Genomic DNA, 20,653 nt, shown 5'->3' with positions numbered 1-20,653 from the left:
AAAACCTCAGTGCCTAGGACTTGCCGATCGTATGGTCGGCGGTTCGAATCCTCGTGGCGGGGTGAGCTCCCGTCGTTCGGTCCCAGCTCCTGCCCACCTAGCAGTTCGAAAGCACGAAGTGCAAGTAGATAAATAGGTACCGCTTTATAGCGGGAAGGTAAACGGCGTTTCCGTGTGCTGCACTGGTGCCGGCTTGCCAGAGCAGCTTCGTCACGCTGGCCATGTGACCCGGATAGCGCTGGCCCCCGGCCTCTTAAGTGAGATGGGCACACAACCCTAGAGTCGGACATGAGTGGCCCATACGGGCAGGGGTACCTTTACCTTTACCTTTACCTAGTAGTCACAGGCAAAATTGCAAGTTGGAAGAATTTAACTGAACTCTTCCCTCCATTGCAAGTCTGGCTTTTTTTATTGCAACAAACCGAAGAAGGAAAGGAAAATCAGACATAAAACAGCAAAACAAAGACACTCTGAAATCAGACAAAAAAACTGTATATACAAGCCAGAACCCAAGCTACAGGGAGCAAAAAACAGTAAGACAGGGCAAGGCATCAGTTTGTATAGGTCCAAGAAATCCCTTTCATGATAACTACTTACACTTACTGACCCAAGAAGGGTGGCGTGAGGGAGCAAATGCAAAAGACCATGTGATCCAACACTTGGCAATTGCTACAGCTGACAGGTTTATGACCATGAAATTAACTGCATGTGAAAATATGCTTATCATACCAAAATGCTGCAACAACAGTTAAAAGTGGACCCAGGGCTTCAGCATTTGTTCTGGCAGCACCCAAGGCGGTCACCATAGGAAGGAGATTATATAAAATTGCTGAGCAAACTTCTTGATCTCGACGATAAAAGGGACATATATCCCTGTAGGAAAAAAGAGAAACGTTGAGAAAATGTATCTGCAAAATATTGATGTCACAGTTATTTCATTAAAAACAAGATTCTCTTACGAAAGAGGCTTGAGAAGGGAGACAAGGTGGTCATCTGGCAAGGGGTTTTCTTCACTGGGGAGTTCCTTCAACAAGACTAAGTACTAGAACAAAACACATTTTTAAAAAGTTTTCCTAATGTTTTTATTCATTTATATCAAACATTTTAAATTCCATATAAATTAGGCTGCATACTTGTATATTCATGCTTGGTTTATAGGTTTTGTATATATTTTAATGTAGAACAAAATCACACAGCAGCAGAATTGTTTATAAAACGCCTACATGATGTTAAGGTTTCAAGATCCTCCACCTGTTGCTAGAACAGTTAGCCAAAGACTACTTAACACAGCAGAGTGACTTTTCATACTCACTACATGCAGATGCTGCGGCTTAATATAATCAAACGTGTTTTCCTCAATTAGCATCAAGAGTTTCTTCCAAATTTCAGACGCTCTAAAGCAAAGAGTTTGCACTGGGGTTGCTGTGGCAGCTATACACAATAACTTTAAAGTATCAAGGAGCAACAAGTCCTGCTTTGCCAAATGTTCTTCTGACAATGGGCTTATGGCACCTGTACATAAAACAGTGTAGCGTTAAATAAAAAAATATAAGACATGAACTTCCAAACATTCAGCGGATATATGCCAGGAAGCCATAACTACTAGTTTCCTGGCAGACATACCCAAGTATCTGAAGGCACACGTAGACATATGCAGCAGTAAATTAGTGTTCCTGGACTAAAGGTAAAAGTACCCCTGCCCGTACGGGCCAGTCTTGACAGACTCTAGGGTTGTGCGCCCATCTCACTCAAGAGGCCGGGGGCCAGCGCTGTCCGGAGACACTTCCGGGTCACGTGGCCAGCGTGACATCGCTGCTCTGGCGAGCCAGAGCCGCACACGGAAACGCCGTTTACCTTCCCGCTAGTAAGCGGTACCTATTTATCTACTTGCACCCGAGGGTGCTTTCGAACTGCTAGGTTGGCAGGCGCTGGGACCGAACAACGGGAGCGCACCCCGCCGCGGGGATTCGAACCGCCGACCTTTCGATCAGCAAGCCCTAGGCGCTGAGGCTTTTACCCACAGCGCCACCCGCGTCCCGTTCCTGGACTAGGGGTGGACAAATCAATCAAAATCGTTTCTCTATCAATTTTACATGTGCTCGGTGGTAAATCCATTGTGACACATTTATGCACTAATCGTAGATTATATTTTTAATTCCTTGTGAAAAACCATGTTTAAATCAGCATTTTATCAAAAAAACCTAATAAGATCCATATGTTTAGAAATAAATTCATTGAGAAAATATATCTTACCAACACACAGAGAGACAAACACAATTTTTGAGCTGAGAACTATATTGCAGACCAAACTAAGTTGTCCTCTATTCCTAACCTGGGCAGCTACATAGAGAGTAAAGGAATTCTAAAGCAGTTATACCAGCAACCGGGTCAAAAAGGAAGCTGCAGTATCAGCATTTGCTAAAGTATGAGCACATTATGCAAGTCTGGTAGGGCTAGGAAACTTAGTGTTTAATACCAGCCTTGACACAGATTGTGTGTCTTTGAGAAAAAGACAAATTCTGTCCTAGTTGTCTGTGTACTGTGATTACACTGGAAGAGCAGGGTTTAAGTCCTTCCCCAGTCACCTCTATATTCTGGAAAAAATATCAGTCAGCATATGTAGGAAAACAACAACTCTGAAGGTGGCTTTTGAACCTCTGATGTATTTCTAGAGGAAGACAATTTAAATACAGGAACACACACACACACACACCTCATTTCCACAGGGGTTGCCCCCTTTACTTGCCACTTCCAGGTTTGCAGTGATGCACACGAGCAAAGTTGCACAGGCTTTGAAACATGTAAAATAGTTGTTGGAATGGTACCCTCAAAAACTTTTAAAACCATTTAGTTATCACAAAACGATACAGAAAGCAATTTAAAGATACCTGTCAAAGTTTGCAACTCTCCACCCTCATTTACATCACCAGCTTCAGCAGAGTGATCATCAAAAAGATCTGACGTGGTCGGATTTTCTCCTTCCATCCTACTCTCTTCCAGATCATCTTCCATTAAATCCACTTCTCCAGCTTCACTTATCCGCCCAGTAGAAAACATCTAAGAGAAGTTATTTATTTGGAATTCTTTAATCACATCTTTCTTACAATAAACTCGTTACTTTATAGAAAAAGCTTAAAATTCTCTTAACTGAGAGTTCTGTGTACGTTTCAGTATATAAAAACTGCACCACCTGTATACAAACCAGAAAAATGTGACTTCTGATTGTTCCGGTAAATGTGGCATCGCTGTCCTGTGGAAGATCACTGTTTGATACTGCTTAGTTCCTTATGGGGCTGGGACTTTTACTGAGGAGGACCTCCGTTTCACTTTGTAATTTAAGTAAAACAGAGAGACAAAACTCACAACTGAGGAGTCCAGATTGACCTCAACTGGCAGAGAAATTTATTCAAGAGAAATACTCCCTCGGCTACACAAATCTCAAGCTATTCAGAGATTAGAGATCCACACCAATGTCTCTGTAACTGATCCAGAAGCCCACTGTATTGTATTATTGTTAACGTGAGAGTTACAGTCATGGAAGATAATGGACAATATCACATTTGTCAAACCTAATGGTATACAACACTCATTCAGCCTTAATTTTTACTGTCTCTCTAGAAGAAATAGAGAGATTCAGGCAATAACCCCAAGATGGTTCAGCTTAGCCAGAAGGGAGCATAGCAGTGCAGTGCTAGCAGTGGCTTGGCCCCCACCATTAATAACAAGGGTGCCAAAGGTAGGGCAGAGTTGAAGGAGAAGGAAGATAAACTAGCAAGGGAAAAGAGAAACAACAGAGAAAGTAAGTGTGAAGCAGGATACATGCAACACTGGTGTTTAATGGGGGGGGGAGCATTGCAATGTACATAGAGCAAATTGGTTTGGCTATATTCTTCACTCTCAATAGGCATAAGAAAAGGTCAAAACCAGCATGTTTTGTCTGTCTTTCAAGTGAAATATCTGCTTATGTTATACACTTTTTGTTGTGCAAAATAAACTGTGATGAGGAAGTCATGCCATACACTGTAACTACTCACCAGATGTTTGCAAATGTCTACAAGATCATTCATCAGTTTTGAGGTTAACAAATGCAAGAAAATTCCAGACAGGATCTTTCTTGGGCTGTTCTGTCAAAACAAACCCAATATATACTAATTATCGAAAACATCCCCCAAAACAGGATTTAATCACTTTAACTAGGCATGGAAAACATAACCAATCACTTTAAAACTAACTAAAATTAGCTACTGCTATATTCATTTGAAACTGAACTAATAAAAATTCTGTGTGCATACATACACCTATACTGTACATGATTACAAATTATTAAACTGATTGGAGAAATAGGTTTGCTGCAAAAGGGACCTAGCTGGCTTAAAGTACAGTGGTGCCTCGCAAGACAAAATTAATTCGTTCCGCAAGTCTCTTCGTCTTGCGGTTTTTTCGTCTTGCGATGCACGGTTTCCCATAGGAATGCATTGAAAATCAATTAATGCGTTCCTAGGGAAACCGCCTTCAGACCAGGTCCGGGGACAGTCTGTCCCCGGACCTCTTCTGAAGGCTGGGGGGGGGGACAAGGGCTTTTCTTCCCACCCCCAGCATTTTAAAAAAACCCTGGGACAGCGGAGGACTTCTCCGCTGTCCGGGGCGATCTTAAAATGCTGGCGGGCGGCATTTTAAAATCGCCCCGGACAGCGGAGGACTTCTCCGCTGTCCGGGGCGATTTAAAAGCCCCTGGGAAGGCAGGCAGGGGGGACAAAGACTTTCGCCCCCTGCCCGCCTTCAGAAGGTGTCCCCGCCCCCCCTCCCCACTTCGGAACAGCTTTCCGAAGTGGGGCGGCTGGGGCAGGTGTCCCCGCCCCCCCTCCCCACTTCGGAACAGCTTTCCGAAGTGGGGCGGCTGGGGCAGGTGTCCCCGCCCCCCCGCCCCACTTCGGAACAGCTTTCCGAAGTGGGGCGGCTGGGGCAGGTGTCCCCGCCCCCCCTCCCCACTTCGGAACAGCTTTCCGAAGTGGGGCGGCTGGGGCAGGTGTCCCCGCCCCCCCCGCCCCACTTCGGAACAGCTTTCCGAAGTGGGGCGGCTGGGGCAGCTGTCCCCGCCCCCCCTCCCCACTTCGGAACAGCTTTCCGAAGTGGGGCGGCTGGGGCAGGTGTCCCCGCCCCCCTCCCCACTTCGGAACAGCTGCAAAAGACGTCCGGGGGAAGCGGGAAGCGAAGCGCTTCGCTTCCCCGCTTCCCCCGACGTCTTTTGCAGCAAGGGGCTGCAGGGAGATCGCTATCTCCCCCCAGCCCCTTGCGACCCTCCACCGGCTGGAGAGGTGACACGCGCCTATGGCAGGAGCCTCCATAGGCGCGCGTCACCTCTCCAGCTGGGAGAGCGCGCGCGGGGCTAAAGCAGCCCCCTGCGATCCTCCCCCGGCTGGAGAGGTGACGAGCGCCTATGGCAGGAGCCTCCATAGGCGCACGTCACCTCTCCAGCTGGGAGAGCGCGTGCGGGGCTAAAGCAGCCCCCTGCGACCCTCCCCCGGCTGGAGAGGTGACGAGCGCCTATGGCAGGAGCCTCCATAGGCGTGCGTCACCTCTCCAGCTGGGAGAGCACGCGGGGGGCTAAAGCAGCCCCCTGCGACCCTCCCCCGGCTGGAGAGGTGACGAGCGCCTATGGCAGGAGCCTCCATAGGCGCACGTCACCTCTCCAGATGGGAGAGCGCGCGCAGAGCTAAAGCAGCCCCCTGCGACCCTCCCCCGGCTGGAGAGGTGACGAGCGCCTATGGCAGGAGCCTCCATAGGCGCACGTCACCTCTCCAGCTGGGAGAGCGCGCGCGGGGCTAAAGCAGCCCCCTGCGATCCTCCCCCGGCTGGAGAGGTGACGCACGCCTATGGAGGCTCCTGCCCCGCTCGGGATGGCAGTCCCGGCAGGGCAGACAGCTCTGCGCCGCCATCCCGAGCGGGGCGGGACTTAGCGCCCCGCTCGGGATGGTGGCGCAGATCTGCCTGCCGTCCCCGGACGGCAGACAGCTTTGCGCGGCCATCTGGAGCGGGGCGGGCTTCTCCCCCGGCTCCCGATGGCCGTGCAGAGCCCGCGCTGATCCCGGCACGGCAGACAGCTCTGCGCCGCCATCCCGAGCGGGGCGGGACTTCTCTGCTGTCCCGGGGAGATTTTAAAATGCTGGGGGTCGGCAGCGAATGCTTCGCTCCCGCCCGCCAGCATTTTAAGATCGCCCGGGGCAGCGGAGAAGTCTCCGCTGTCCCGGGAAGGCAGGCGAGGGGAGCAAAGACTTTTGCCCCCCGCCGGCCTTCAGAAGAGGTCCAGGACCTCTTCTGAAGGCCGGCTGTGGGCGAAAGTCTTTGCTCCCCACCGCCAGCAATTTAAAACAGGTCCCCGGAGATTTCCCTATGGGCTTTCGTCTTGCGAAGCAAGCCCATAGGGAAATTCGTCTTGCGAAGTGCCTCCGAAACAGAAAACCCTTTCGTCTTGCGGGTTTTCCGTCTTGCGAGGCATTCGTCTTGCGGGGTACCACTGTACAAGGATTTCAGCATTTCTTAACTGTGGCATAGACTGAAAGATCAACAAGTGTCTTACCTGCTTACAATTACATGAGCAACTAACACACTGTCCTATTAACATCCTTAATGAAACGATCCTAGAATCTTCATTTAGCTTGTTTTTAGACTGATGAATAGTTTCTCCCACATAATGAATAAGAGACTGTGCAAATAAAAAGAAAATGCAAAGAATTAAGGAACTGTCTCAGACATATATTGCTTTTATTGCATTCCATCTACATTCAAGTCTAATCATGCTAAAGAAACTAAACTTTCAGCTTTTGCTAAGGCAATCAACCATACAAAGATGAGTAACTTTGTCTCCACTAACATTTCCTGACATTATTTATTTTCCTATTCCTTATATTTCTCACTTTTTTCACAAAAGTACCTCAAAGCTACTTATAATGTAAAAATAAGCATTAATCAACTTGTAAAATAAGTGACAAGGAACTTAAATGTAAAAAATAAAAGGATATACTTCCACCACTATTAAGATATTTCTCTTGCTTGGGAACCGGGAATTTAGTGTATTCCTGAAAACACAAAAAGCCTTACCTTGGCTTTATGAAACAGCTTTGATTTGCGTGCTTCTTCTTCCGTCAGTATGCCAGCATAGCAGTAGCAGCCAAGAACACCAGTCAGGAGGCTGGCACAACGTACTAGGATTATTGCGGATGCAACCTTCAAGTCAAACACAAAAATACATGCTAAGCTTTGCATTTGATGATACTTCATCCATAGTTATTAATACTTATATAAAGTTCAGAATACAGTGGTACCTCGGGTTACAAACACTTCGGGTTACAGACTCAACTAACCCAGAAGTAGTACCTCAGGTTAAGAACTTTGCCCCAGGATGAGAACAAAAATCACGTGGCGGTGGCGTGGGAGGCCCCATTAGCTAAAGTGGTACATCAGGTTAAGAACAGTTTCAGGTTAAGAACGGACCTCCGGAACGAATTAAGTTCATAACCAGAGGTACCACTGTACCTTCATGAATTGCAGGCTGCTAAGATGAAGCTGGTAAACACAGTGTACTTACTCTGCTTATGTGTGATTTTAGACTCACAAGGACAGAGCAACCCTACCTGACTGGGAGCAGTGGGGCAGAGTGACCAAGGCCACTGGCACCCCACCCCAAATTGTCCCATTTTAGGGGTTTCTTCTGGCTATCACCAGCAACAGCTTCCCACCTGCCAGGGCAAAGATGTTGCCCCAGAGGTGCTCTTTTGAGCTGGTTCAGGCACAGAAAGAAACTTACGCCACCCAAGAGCAGAAAAGTGGAACTCCTCCCACTTCATTGCAGCGGCACACCCACCCATGCCATGTTTAGATGAATGTCATGTAGTATGAACTGCCAGGGAAGGCTGGTCCATCAACAGGCATGGGGCACTGTCCCACTAACCTCAGCTTGCCCTCAGCCAGACCCCACCTGCCTGCCTTCTTAATTACAATCAGTCCAGGGAATGGCACTGCCTATCAACTTTCTTCTTTCTAGTCTCTGTTTCCCCTCCTAAAAATCACAGGGAGGATGAGGACAAAACAGGGGACAGGCTTTGCCTGTTCTTGGCTCTGACTCTCCATAATGTTGGGTCTCCCTGCCTTCTGTCCTACCATTCCCAATGGGCTCCAGCCACCATGGCAAGCCACCATTTGTCTATTTTATTAATTATGTGGCATATATCAAAAGCTGCTCACAAATATTCTTGAGAAGGATGTACTTTGAGAGACCTTTCTTTTCCAACTTACCTCAGGTATAAAGTTACTCAGAAGTTGTTCTGATATCTGCAACAAGTTCTGTTCTAAGGCTTCTCTGTGTTTTTGACTGACTGTTAATCTGGAACTGAGCAATTTGCTTTCACATGTATCATTTGCCACATTTGTAAAAATGCCTATTTCATCGAAAGTTGTTTGCATGTAGAATGTTTCAATTTCTGAACGGCTGGCTTCTTCTGTGTCTTGTGCATGTTGTGTACTTAAAAAAAAAAAGATGACAAATATTATCTATCGCTGATATTTCATGACAGTATTTGAAGCCTTTAAAACCAAACACAGAATAATTAAAACTTTAATTGTATTTGATTTCCAAAATAGTCTAATAGATGAGTTGAAACCAAAGGCCTGTCTTCATATAATAAACATCTGTGACCCTGTCTAATGAATTATGAACAGTCTCCCCTTTCCCACTGAATGTACAACCAGCTCTATTCATCTCTTGAAGAGCAGGAAGATAAGGCACCATAAACCCAGCAGCAACTACACAGCCTTATGCAAAAACTGTACCTCTTTGAAGAGAGGCAATATTACATGCACAGGTTTCTGAGGAGAGTGCTAAGAATTCCTCCTGCCATTTATAGCTGTCTGTTACACGTGCAGTGAGGGCAACCCACGTATAGAAACCTACTTCACAGACAGATGGTCTTTAACTGTATAAGGCAGCATTGGGGAATATCAGCCCAGGAGCCACATGCAGTCTTCAGGAAGCTTAAGCTATCATGACTGTATTTAACAAAAGCAGGAAACAAACTGGATTTTGGGAGCTGCCTACTTCCCAAGTATTCGTTCCTGCCTTTGACCAGTTGGCTGAGCCAAAACCCAACCTACCAACCCTGCTAACCAAAGGGAAATCGTAGCCTAATGTACTATGGTAAGAACCACATCAATTGCTCTGGAAGACTGTATAATAATGACCTCTTAAAAACCATGTTTACCCAAGCTTGTCTGAACCCTCTTTAATTTTTAGTTCTTTTTTTGCTCAGCCTTATTTGTGACACTGAGTTTTATTTTGCTTTCATCTAGTTTTTAAGTAGTTTACATTGAATGTCGTTGCCCCACTTTTATTATTTTTCTGGAAACTGCTTAGATTTTAGTTACACACACACACACACACACGGAATGAAGTCTTTGGGCTGAGAAAGGTTCTTCATCCTGGTATAGGGTCCATGAAACAGATTTCTAAATTCTGCCCATAAAACAGAATAATTTTTAAAAATGCAACCAATTCTTAAAGATAATACCTCCAAGTGATAGAATACTTATGTTGATCCTTAAAACATACCATTCTGAAGCATTGTGAAAAAATTCCATTGCTGCTCTACTATTTTTCATAGTCAGACTTACAAGGATTTTTTGCAACTCTAATTTGGGAAAGTCACTGTAAAGAATCAAAAGCAAGTTTTAGACTTGACACTCCCCAATACAGCATATCTGTTTATCTCTATGAGACCTCAAATGGAAACCTGATTTTTTGAACAGGTGCAATAAAGGATACAGAAAAAATATATATCTGATATACTGGAACAAATAAATCTAAATTAATATTAAAAGAAATGAAAATGTTTAACTCTTGTTTAACTCTTTAACAACATATTCTACTGCCAGTTTTATTTAATTGGTAATCAAATCCATTCTGAGGGTTCAGGCAAATACAATGTGTTATCTACTTCTGAAACCATGCTGGTCAAATAAAACCTAACAATATTAAAGTTTTATTTTCCTTTGATGTAAGACAAATTCTGTTTTAAGCCACTTTATTTCTCAAACTGTTACCTGCGTAGGATGGGTGGCGGCTCTGTCCTGTGTTCCATTTCCTCCTCTAAGTGGCAGAACAGAAGCCACTTCATAATGGTTTCTTTTAATGTAGAAGCTGCACTTCCTTCCCAATCATTCTGTACTGCCTCAGTTTTCAAAGTCTCTGGCACTTCCAAAGATGTCATTGCTAATGCCAAGCACTTTGCTGCAGAACTACAAGAGATTATTTGCACAAGATTACCACCTGAATTTACAGCTCCAGTGTAGACCTGCATTTTAAATTTACAAAAATAATAGTGCCTTTTTGCAGGGAGGTGAGACTGTAATAGGTTTGTTCTGATCTAAATCTGTTTTAAATATGAGAAGTCTTGTGGCTGAGTCACATATGCCCCTCCACCAAAAAATCTTCAGACTTTTAACTGAAATCTCCCCCGCCCCCCTCTGTGTAGGTTAACAGTTCTATCCCATACATGTGTATTTTAAAGTAAGTCACATGGAGTTAAAGGAGCTTATTCCTAGGTAAAGTATATAAGTTTTCATTCAAAAATATATTAGCTAATCTATTATAAAACATCCCAAATAGAATTTGTAATAGATAAGAGCGTTCTTATATTAGTTACAAAAATTAAATAGAAAAACAGTGAAAGCACAGCAAAAGTTTGACAAATACAATTCTGGATATTAATTGGATTTGTACAAGTTGTAGTATAGGACAGAGCACTTGAAACCCCCTTTGTTTGCCTTGCAGGGAAGAGTGTTGATTAGGGCAGTTATCCTTCTGCTGTTCCCCATTCTGTCAATTCAAAGGGTGGGAATGGGAAGGGTTGAGTCAACATGTTTGCCATCAAGTGATGGCATTGGTCCCAATAGTTGTGGCAGGTCCAAGCTACCACAGTAACCTGCCTATGCATCTCACTTTGCTTCATAAAGTCCCACTAGTCTGTGGAGGGGGAAGTGTCGGAAATGTTTTAAGGAGCAATCCTACTAATCTTACTAATGCAGCAGAAACAGTTGGTGCTTACGAAGGGATCCATGTTACCTTGAAGGTTTGCATGCAGATAGTGAAAATATCTTCCAAATTTCTCTATCCATTGCTATTAAGCCTCCTTGAATCATGACTTGAAGTAATCCAAAGCATTCCACTTCAGTTTGCTGAAGACTTAGGCTACGGACGACGAGAGACCAAACTTTTGACCAGATTCGCTGCAGTTCTGAGTTTTGCACAGGTTTCAGATCTACCTGTTGGCTTTGACACCATGCAACCTCTTTAAGACAACGTAACACGTAAGGCATCCGTTCTCTTCGACGCTGTTGAGACAGCAGCTGGTAAAGTATACTAAGCAAATGAGGACGTTCACAGTGAGGAAAGCTCATAGGGTACTTTGATATCAATCTGGTCGTAATCTGCAGCCTTGAGGGTAGAAAAACCAGAGAGATCTGAGAAAAAATGGAACTGGGAAAACTGAGGGGGGGAACAAGAATGAATGTTTGTTTGTTTGTTTTTACCAGGGTATGACATAGAAGTCATTCTGTGAACTTTGCAGGTTGCTCCACACCACTTCCCAACCTGATTCAATTCTCCTACGCTTGGATGGTACATCTCCACATTCTCTCTGGGTAGCAGCATACGACTGAGTTATCTCCAGGACTTTGGTGTCTTCAGCAAAGACCTTTGCAAACAATAAGTGCATACTATAACGTAACATTTTACATTAAAATATGCATTAAGAAAGAATGATGTAAGGCCAAAGCACTGTAACTCCCAGCTCAAAATAGTGGACCAAACAGAAAAGGCCCTCTAGATGGGGATACAGAAACTGCACCCAAGCCTCCCAAGCCCATCTTAAATTGTCAGTGTGGTACCCAAGTACAAATCTGTGCATGTGCACAGGGAAGTAGGGGGAAAACATGGTACTTTTATGTCATACTGTAGTGTCACCGTGCTCAAGCGCTGTACTCCAATAGGAAAGGATTTACTCCTTTTTACAAGAAACAGTTTCTGAAAGCAGAACAATTTACCTGATGACAAATGTCAGCCATTAACTCAACCAGGCTTTCCTTCACAGCAATATTGCGCGACCCTGCAGAATACTTTCCTCTGCTGCCTATGAGGTTTATCTCGTTCACTAATAGTTCATACAGGTTGTATACAATTTTTTGCCATTTTGTCGGGTCGCATACTCCTGTTTGCACAAGAACAGGACAATTTTAGCTCTGCGTAACTTATAATATGTGAACCAACCCCCAAACAGTATTTTAAAAGTTCACCAGCTATTAAGAATACCTAATATAACAATGCAAAAAAGTAACAGTTAAATCAAACAAGTATTTGAACACTCAAACATGAATAGACACTATGAAAAATAATGATATGTACTAGCCAATTAAAAAATATCTGAATACATTCCACACAAGAATGCAGAAGTTTAGTCACCCTCCAACAATGCCAACTGTTCCTGTAATGTCTCTTCACAATTGGGCATGAAGTAACTTATGCATACCTTTTTCTTTGGCTTTCGCTCCATTTGGGTGATGAACACGAACCTGCAGCTGAATGAACTGAATGATCTGCTCCTTTAGGAAATCTTTCGGCTTATACTGAGCCCATATATAGAGCACAGTTGGCAGAATTTCCTCTCCTAGCTTACAAACCCGCATACGGTAGTTGACTGCAAATACACTCAAATATATATTAATGGCTGCAAAAATATGATCGAGGCCTGCGAGGTTTCTTTCTTGCCTGCAACAGAAAAAAGTCATGTTTGGTTATAGTAACTAATTTAATGAGCATGCAAATACTAACCTCTACTGGATATAGAGACCCAAGCTATGCTATGCTATTTTATATTAATTCTGCCTTTTCTCCAAAGTACTCAAGGTACGCAAACCATCAGGAGGAGAAAAAATGTAGTTCAGTTCCAGTGTGAGAGAGAAGAAAATTGTACCAGAAAGGCTTTGGAAGAGAGGACAGTTATGGGAACCTGTAACTGATAGGTTGACAGTTTTTGGTAACCCATGGCAGTGATAAAGGTAACTATTGTCATACATAAGGAAGAACCTAGAAAGTTGATGATATTGAGCTGACCAGAAAAGCAATAATTTCTGCTGCAGCCAAGCCTTGCAGAAAGGATTATACAAATTTTGGAAAATATGGTGGCAGCTGGCTTACAGAGAAGTTTTTTCTAAACCTTTCTATTATAAGGAGTTCTCAAAACTAAAAAAATACAGATTTAGGAAGAAATATATCATTTCTGCTCTTGTGCTGCTTTTCCCAAGAAATGACAAATGTTTTTGAAGCAAGGAAAGTGCAATGCTTTAATTTTAAAATTGGCTCCAAATACCATACTTGAAAGTAATTCAAAGATTTGAAAGCAAGATGTAGAAAAGATTTAGATTAGTTCAATGAGACTGAAAAGCAAGTGAACTTAGAATACATTAGAATAGTGGAGGTTTAAGTTTAGAAGAGTAACCATGTTAAACTCAAAACTGATTCACCAAAAGAAAAGGACATTTACCTTGCAAGCTGCATAGCTCTAGAGAAGAAGCTTAAAATAGTAGAATTTAACCCATCAGTTTGGAGGCACAGTCCTCTGGTCAATGTATAAATTATTCTAGCCACCAATACTTTGTTAATATCTCTACAAGGCTTGAGAAACAATTTGAAGTACAGGTTTTGAAGATCTAGAGAAGTAAATCAAATTCATATTACTTAACTAAGTCACAAAAACATGTGTGTGTTTACTAAATATTTCCAGTCCTTTCCACTGATCATTCCTATGTTAAGACTAGTTGCAATGCTAAACAGGAAGCTCCCCAGTGGGTTCATTTAAGTTAAGATGTCACACATTTGAAAAAGGTCTTTCTCATTATCCCAGCCTTGTACAGTGGGACCTCAGTTTTCAAACGTAATCCATTCCGGAAGACCGTTTAATTTCTGAAACATTCAAAAACCAAAAACTGCAAGTGGAAGCCTCAATTCAATAGGGAAACTCAAAACAGAAGCAGTTTTGGATGCTCGGGTTCCAAAAAGTGTTCGAAAACCAGAGCATTTATTTCCGGGTTTTCGACGTTTGGGAGCTGTTCTAGAACTGAGATTTGACTGTATTTAAAAACTTGCCTGCTATCACATCGAACAAGGAATTGTATGCAGGTAAGTGAGCTGCCTGGTGGAGAAAGGATGGAGCACCAGCTATCTTCTGTGCTCAGTATAGAATTGGGCAGGCTACCAGACACTGAAAGCACTCAGTATAGAAATTGTTGCTGCAAGAGAATGGAGTTCTTAACCCCTCCTCTACTAGTCCCTAGAAGGCTAGTAACAAATTTGCAGGTATATGTAGGAGGGCATTTTAGCTGAGAGTAGCAGCTCTTTCACTTTGTCTCGACTTTATGCAAACACAAATACTGCATACATGCAGGTATTTTCTTCAGCAGATATGTAAACTCTGGAAGCCACAATGAGCATGGTTTTGCTACAGAGCAAAACCCGTTGGGCCAGCTTTCCCAGGTACATAGGTTTTTAAAGATGTGTGTATGGTTCTACTGTTGTAAACCGCTTTACTTTTGTAAACCACTTTGAGGTTTTTCACAATCAAGCGGTGTACAGTCGTACCTCAAATTGCATAACCTCCAGGTTACGGAATCTTCAGGTTACGGCCGCAGCAAACCTGGAAGTGGGTTTGCCCTGCGCAGAAATGCTCTGTGGCACCACGTGTGTGCGCAGACGTGGTCCTCCAGTTACAGAATTTTCGGGATACAGCTGGGCTCCGGAACGGATCCCGTTCGTAACTGGAGGTACCACTGTATACATTTTATGAAATAAGTAAATAAATAAATGATGTCCACACTTTTACGTGTTTCTGGCAGGAAATATCAATATGTATGAAGCAATTGTATTTTCAATGTGTATGAGCTACTCTCAATTGCCTATGCAGAAAAATTCAAGAGAGGACTGCAACCATGTAAGCAATTTAGTTAAATACAGTGAATTCAGAAAATGAAGTCCAACTACAGCCACATTTCGCGAAAAGTGGTTATAGACAGTGAATAATCAACGATGCAGTTCAGGCACATAAATGTCAATACAGATAGAAACTGTGGGAAGCAGGGTATTCTATACTCATGCAGCCCCCCCCCCCACAAAAGAGCTTCCTTATTCTTTTTAAACTAAGAAGGGAACTCTGCACAAGCATACTTTTGTACAAACTGGCCTCATGATTACCCAGATCAACAATAAAATATTGTTGACATGATGAAATTGTTTGGTTTGTAATTTCAATATGAGTATGTAATTTGCGAAAATCCCTATAAAATTAATGAAGTCAATATTAAATAATAAATCAAGCAAAGCAAGGATATTAGAAAAGCCAAAATCTGATATTCAATGACAGAGGAAGAAAAACCAAGAATAGAAAAACATACCGTATTTTTTTGCACCATAACACTCACTTTTTTCCTCCTAAAAAGTAAGGGGAAATGTCTGTGCGTGTTATGGAGGGAATGCCTACGGGTGGCATGCCTATGGATTTTCCTCCTCTAAAAACTACGTGCGTGTTATGGTCGGGTGCGTGTTATAGAGCGAAAAATACGGGTAGTTATTCTATGGTTCATTATTGTAACTTTGATTATTGGAGCTATATAGCACAAATCTTCAAAGAAAATAAGTTCTACTGTATAAAATGTCTCTTGACATCACTTCCAAGCAGTTCATGGGATTTCAAGCATAGGAATAACATCTACAAACCTGACCACTGTTGTGAAGGGATAGCACACCAATATGTCCTCACTGTAAGAATATCCTTTAACAATATGCTGCTACAATCAGTTCCATAAATGGCACAACTTGATGGATCATTTACTGTGTCCATGACAAAAATCAGAAGCTCTTGGCATTTTAACCTGGGTGCTCCTGTGCAAAAGCAGAATATAAATGTGAGTTTTTAACTTTTATGAGTGAACTCAAACCAGGTCAAATTCAGGGAAAATCTGTTGAAATACAACCAAAAATTGTAACATATATTAGAAAACAAGTTACATGATACATGGTAGAGTTAATGAAATGAACTGTAATCATTTTTTTCGAAAATATATCTTAATTATGTCTGTACTGAGTCACTCACTTTTATTGGCACATCTGATGAAATATTTGACCAAAGAGCTGATCTCTTGCATCTTTTTATGTCGTGTTGCTTGGGTTGATGCAGACACATTTGGTTTTGCTAATCTTGCACTTTCAGTTTCCTTCTTAATGTACTTCTGAAGAAAACTTAAAAGGCAAAAAATAAACACTATTTATAGGCACATAATCTAATTAAAATAAACAAAATGCTCAGCAGCAACAATTTATTCTTTTAAATAGTGAAGTTTCAGTGCAAGCTCTTCTATGATATTCTACTAGATCCTTCTGCTCCACAGGGATATTAAAAAACATATGCTATGCAGTGTGTGACTTGCTTACCTTGAGAAAATACAGGCTGTCTCTGGACAATCAGGGCAAACTACACATGATCACAGTCACAACATTTCTCAGACTGGAAAAGCACAGCACAACCCTGCGGCTGCTGTGCTCACTACTCTGACAAGCGGGAGGGAAAGGAAAAAATAAACACTGGGTGTGCTGATGAGATATATAATAGCCATAAGGATGGCTGGATGAACTGATACAGAGGGTGGCCAAGCAACCTCTGAACAGTCACTTGATTGGCTAAAATAATGATATGTTGCTTCCTTTCTAGTAATCAAACCACAACAAATAATGTTGCATAGCAGTAAAGAGACTGATAGGTGAACCAGAAGTCCTATGTTCAATTCATGGGTTCCTGAACTGTTTCAGATATTTAATGTCCTCCTTTTCAACTTAAATTTCTAGAGTGATTTCCAACACAAAATGAAGTAATGATTAATCACAGTTATACCAAAACAGCAATCAGATAAAATATGAGATAAAAAAGAGATCTAAAAGACACATGAAAATAATAATAATAATACAGTGGTACCTCGGGTTACATACGCTTCAGGTTACAGACTCTGCTAACCCAGAAATATTACCTCGGGTTAAGAACTTTGCTTCAGGATGAGAACAGAAATTGTGCTCTGGTGGCGCGGCGGCAGCGGGAGGCCCCATTAGCTAAAATGGTGCTTCAGGTTAAGAACAGTTTCAGTTAAGAACAGACCTCCGGAATGAATTAAGTACTTAACCCGAGGTACCACTGTAGTAGTAGTAGTAATAATAATAATAATAATAATAATAATAATAATAATAATATTTATACCCTACCCATCTGGCTATTTCCGTAGACACTGGGCAGCTTCCAACAAAATATTAAAAATACAATAAAACATCAAACATTAAAAACTTCCCTAAACAGAGTTGCCTTCAGATGTCTTCTAAAAGTCAGATAGTTGTTTACTTCCTTGACATCTGATGGGAGGGCGTTACACAGGGCAGGTGCCACTACCGAGAAGGCCCTCTGCCTGGTTCCCCTATAACCTTGCTTCTCGCATGTGATGGAACCGCCAAATGGTCCTCAGAGCTGGACCTCAGGCTGAACGATGGGGTGGAGATACTCCTTGAAAGGTTTTCTCCTGGTGCCGGAAAGACAACAGACTCCCTAGATGGCCTTAGCTCTTACCCGGAACCCCTCTCCCAAATTTACAATTTGGGGGCAAGTACGGACTTTGCTGTGTTTTTGTAAGAATTAATGAAATGTTTGTTGAATGCTTGATATTCAACAAAGTTTAAAACACACCAAAATATTGTACCTGAACACAGTATCCCAGTTCATCTGTTTGCCATTTTTGGAATCAGAATTTCGATCCAGCTGTTGAATTGTTTCAGAATCCCTGATGAGACGCTTGAACTTCTCAATTTCCTTCTAAAAAAGTAATCCAGAATAAACAGTAACACTATCACGCTATTGTACTGTTGCATATTAGAAGTGCAGGAATAGTGGTTTATTATTACCTTTCGGTCTGTGGCCTTGTCACTTTCAAGATGGCGACAGCAAGCCAGCAGGTCTTGGAGTGCAAAGTTCATGGCTCAGATAAGTTGAAGATGCACTTACAGCATGAATCTGAAAAGGGAAATAACAATAGGTTTTTCAATAGAGCCAGTATGGCACAAGGTTAGTGTTTGGCTCTGGAGACCAGGGTCCAAATCCCCATTCAGACATGAAGCTCACTGGGTGGCCAGTCACCATCTCTTAGCCCAACATACCTCACAGGGTTGTTATGATAATTCAGTGTGGCAGCACCTACTCTCTGGAACCTCCTGCGTATTGACATCAGGCAGGAGCCTTGACTACTCTTTTTGACACCAGCTTAAAACATTTTTTGTTTAGGCAAGCCAATGTAGGCATGTATAAATTACATGTTTTATACTTTTTAGCTATTGCTGATTTTAATCATCGTCTGACTATTTCTAAATACAGTATCTGTTTTTAACTGATAATTTGAATGTTTTGTTTTCTATTTTTGTAAACCATTTAGAGGTTTTCTTACAATTGAAAATAGTGAAGAGGCTTCCAAATCAGCCCCACTGCTGTAAATATATTACATTTGTTCAATAAGATTACCATATGCCTCAATTTTATTGCATTGTAGTCTGTAGAACTAGGTTGTTGTTTAGTCGTGTCTGACTCTTCGTGACCCCATGGACCAGAGCACACCAGGCACTCCTGTCTTCCACTGCCTCCCGCAGTTTGGTCAGACTCATGCTGGTAGCTTATGACATTTGTGTTGCATGCAGATACTCGCTGAACCTCTATTATGCTGCCAGACACGAAGCCAAATCAGAAAGTGCAACACAAAACAAGATGAAAAAGCTCTTGATTTTTCAAATGAAGACTTTGGTCATTTTCATTTGGTACTTGTGATTATACACTGCTACCAACTGAAGTTGTTGTTCATCTAGTTCACAATATCCAATCAACTCTCAACTAAAAGGAAGATCTAACAAATATGTTCAATGCACTTTGCTTTCTGATGGCTTTATCTACTGTCCAAGGAGTTTATGTTAAGGTATCACACACATGAGCTACAATTCTTATGAGGCATTGGTACATTACACTTGAAATACAGTACAAACCTTCCAGTTTCATGCACTTTTAACTTGAAGTAGGTTTTTCTAACATAATGCCATTTTAAACATTAGAGGGTGCAGTAATGAGCATGCCTAAGGCAACGTCTGTGTGTGTGTGTGTATGTGTAAGCTTGCCTGTAAGCCACCTCCTGTGTATCAGCTCTGCTTTTATCTTCAGATGGGTGTGTTAGTCAACATTTAGAGGAAAATGGAACTAGGCGCATCCTTTCTTTAAATATTTTGAAATAGGTTCCATAAATGAATTAGGAATTCCCAGTTAAGAATTTACAACTAAACTTTGAATTCCCACTTAAAGTCCAAACATTTGAGGCAATATGTGTCACTTAGGCTTTTTCTGATGTGTGGTTCAGGTATGTTGATGTAATAACCTGATCTATTGATTTATGGGTTGCCAATGTGGCACCCGAAGAGGTCTTCTCTGAAACATGCTGGCTGCCATTCCCCTAGCCCCTCCCCTGGCTAAGGATTCAAGGAGGTGGGGGGGGGTTACAGCAAGGAAGGGGACAGCTAACTTGGGTGGGGGGAGTGAAAACACTTTTCCAATCCTAATTGCTTTTAGAAAGGGGCGGGGGAGAAGAGGAGCTAGTCTGCTGTGGCAGAGCATGCATGGTACCGACGGCAGCTTCTCCACAGGCCCACAGGTAAAAAAAAAAGTATTGCAACCCCTGATTTATGATGCATTCCGCATTTGTTTTAATCAACGTGATTTCACTGTTGATCTGATGTTATTCACCACTACTTTGGTGAGTAACAAAGTAATTTTAAAGTACAGTGGTACCTTGGGTTAAGAACTTAATTCGTTCCAGAGGTTCCACTGTTCTTAACCTGAAGCACCATTTTAGCTAATGGGGCCTCCTGCTGCCGCCGCACCGCCAGAGCACAATTTCTGTTCTCATCCTGAAGCAAAGCGTATGTAACCTGAAGCGTATGTAACCGGAGGTACCACTGTACATGGTAATGAATGTCATTCATTTTAAAGTAGTAAATGAATAACATTCGTTACTACTTTAAAAATTACTTTGTTGCTCACCAAAGTAGTGGTGAATAACATCAGATCAACCATGTTATTAATTACTACTTTAAAACGTTATTGACAGAACACGAAATTTTGCAGCTAAATAAATTCAAGTTCAACAGTTCCCTTTTGCGCTAAAGGGCAAGGAGGCCACACAAGCGACACTCTAGAAGGGGGCACCTGAGGGGATCAGGGCAACGGCCCGCGTGGCCGAGCCCCCTGTTCTCAAAGCTCTGGGAACTGCATGACCCCCCCCAAACCCCCACTTACACGACGACTTCGCACCGCCACGTCCCGCTCACGGCAGCTGGGACGTCCAAGGCCGCCGTGACGAGACCGAGGCGGGTCGTGAGGGAGAGAGGACACCGGCCACGCCGGTCCCGCCTCAGAGGCCACGCGGGCAAGACAGCGGCATTCTTGCCAAAGGGATGGGAGAGAGGACGCGGCCGGAGGAGAACGAACGGGAT

General features: G+C 42.8%; 1 protein-coding gene across 4 annotated transcripts in view; it reads right to left on the bottom strand.

Moving 5' to 3' along the window:
* Positions 1 to 20,644, bottom strand: part of ATM (ATM serine/threonine kinase) — a 57,420-nt gene extending 36,776 nt beyond the window's left edge. For 3 of the 4 annotated variants that reach the window (XR_014219060.1, XM_082220375.1, XM_082220377.1), the window contains exons 1-20: positions 20,457 to 20,644; positions 18,035 to 18,143; positions 17,833 to 17,945; positions 16,191 to 16,336; positions 15,815 to 15,979; positions 13,590 to 13,755; positions 12,576 to 12,814; positions 12,094 to 12,257; positions 11,581 to 11,744; positions 11,114 to 11,485; positions 10,093 to 10,287; positions 9,602 to 9,697; positions 8,293 to 8,518; positions 7,099 to 7,224; positions 6,578 to 6,703; positions 4,035 to 4,124; positions 2,889 to 3,057; positions 1,313 to 1,512; positions 960 to 1,042; positions 730 to 873 (exon numbers count right to left, since the gene is read on the bottom strand). Coding sequence is in view for 3 of the 4 variants with exons in the window: in XM_082220375.1 (XP_082076501.1) it covers positions 730 to 873; positions 960 to 1,042; positions 1,313 to 1,512; positions 2,889 to 3,057; positions 4,035 to 4,124; positions 6,578 to 6,703; positions 7,099 to 7,224; positions 8,293 to 8,518; positions 9,602 to 9,697; positions 10,093 to 10,287; positions 11,114 to 11,485; positions 11,581 to 11,744; positions 12,094 to 12,257; positions 12,576 to 12,814; positions 13,590 to 13,755; positions 15,815 to 15,979; positions 16,191 to 16,336; positions 17,833 to 17,945; positions 18,035 to 18,106 (3,056 nt within the window). In the remaining variant the exon portion in view is untranslated. The remainder of the gene's footprint in view (positions 1 to 729; positions 874 to 959; positions 1,043 to 1,312; positions 1,513 to 2,888; positions 3,058 to 4,034; positions 4,125 to 6,577; positions 6,704 to 7,098; positions 7,225 to 8,292; positions 8,519 to 9,601; positions 9,698 to 10,092; positions 10,288 to 11,113; positions 11,486 to 11,580; positions 11,745 to 12,093; positions 12,258 to 12,575; positions 12,815 to 13,589; positions 13,756 to 15,814; positions 15,980 to 16,190; positions 16,337 to 17,832; positions 17,946 to 18,034; positions 18,144 to 20,456) is intronic. The other variant, XM_082220376.1, reaches the window with a different exon arrangement.
* Positions 20,645 to 20,653: the final 9 nt, after the last annotated feature.

The sequence above is a fragment of the Podarcis vaucheri genome (assembly GCF_965113315.1).
Source record: "Podarcis vaucheri genome assembly, chromosome: 4".
In the NCBI taxonomy this organism is placed as follows: domain Eukaryota; kingdom Metazoa; phylum Chordata; class Lepidosauria; order Squamata; family Lacertidae; genus Podarcis; species Podarcis vaucheri.
The sequence above is the reverse complement of the archived record's forward strand: the minus strand, read 5'-3'. Positions and strand labels throughout refer to the sequence as shown.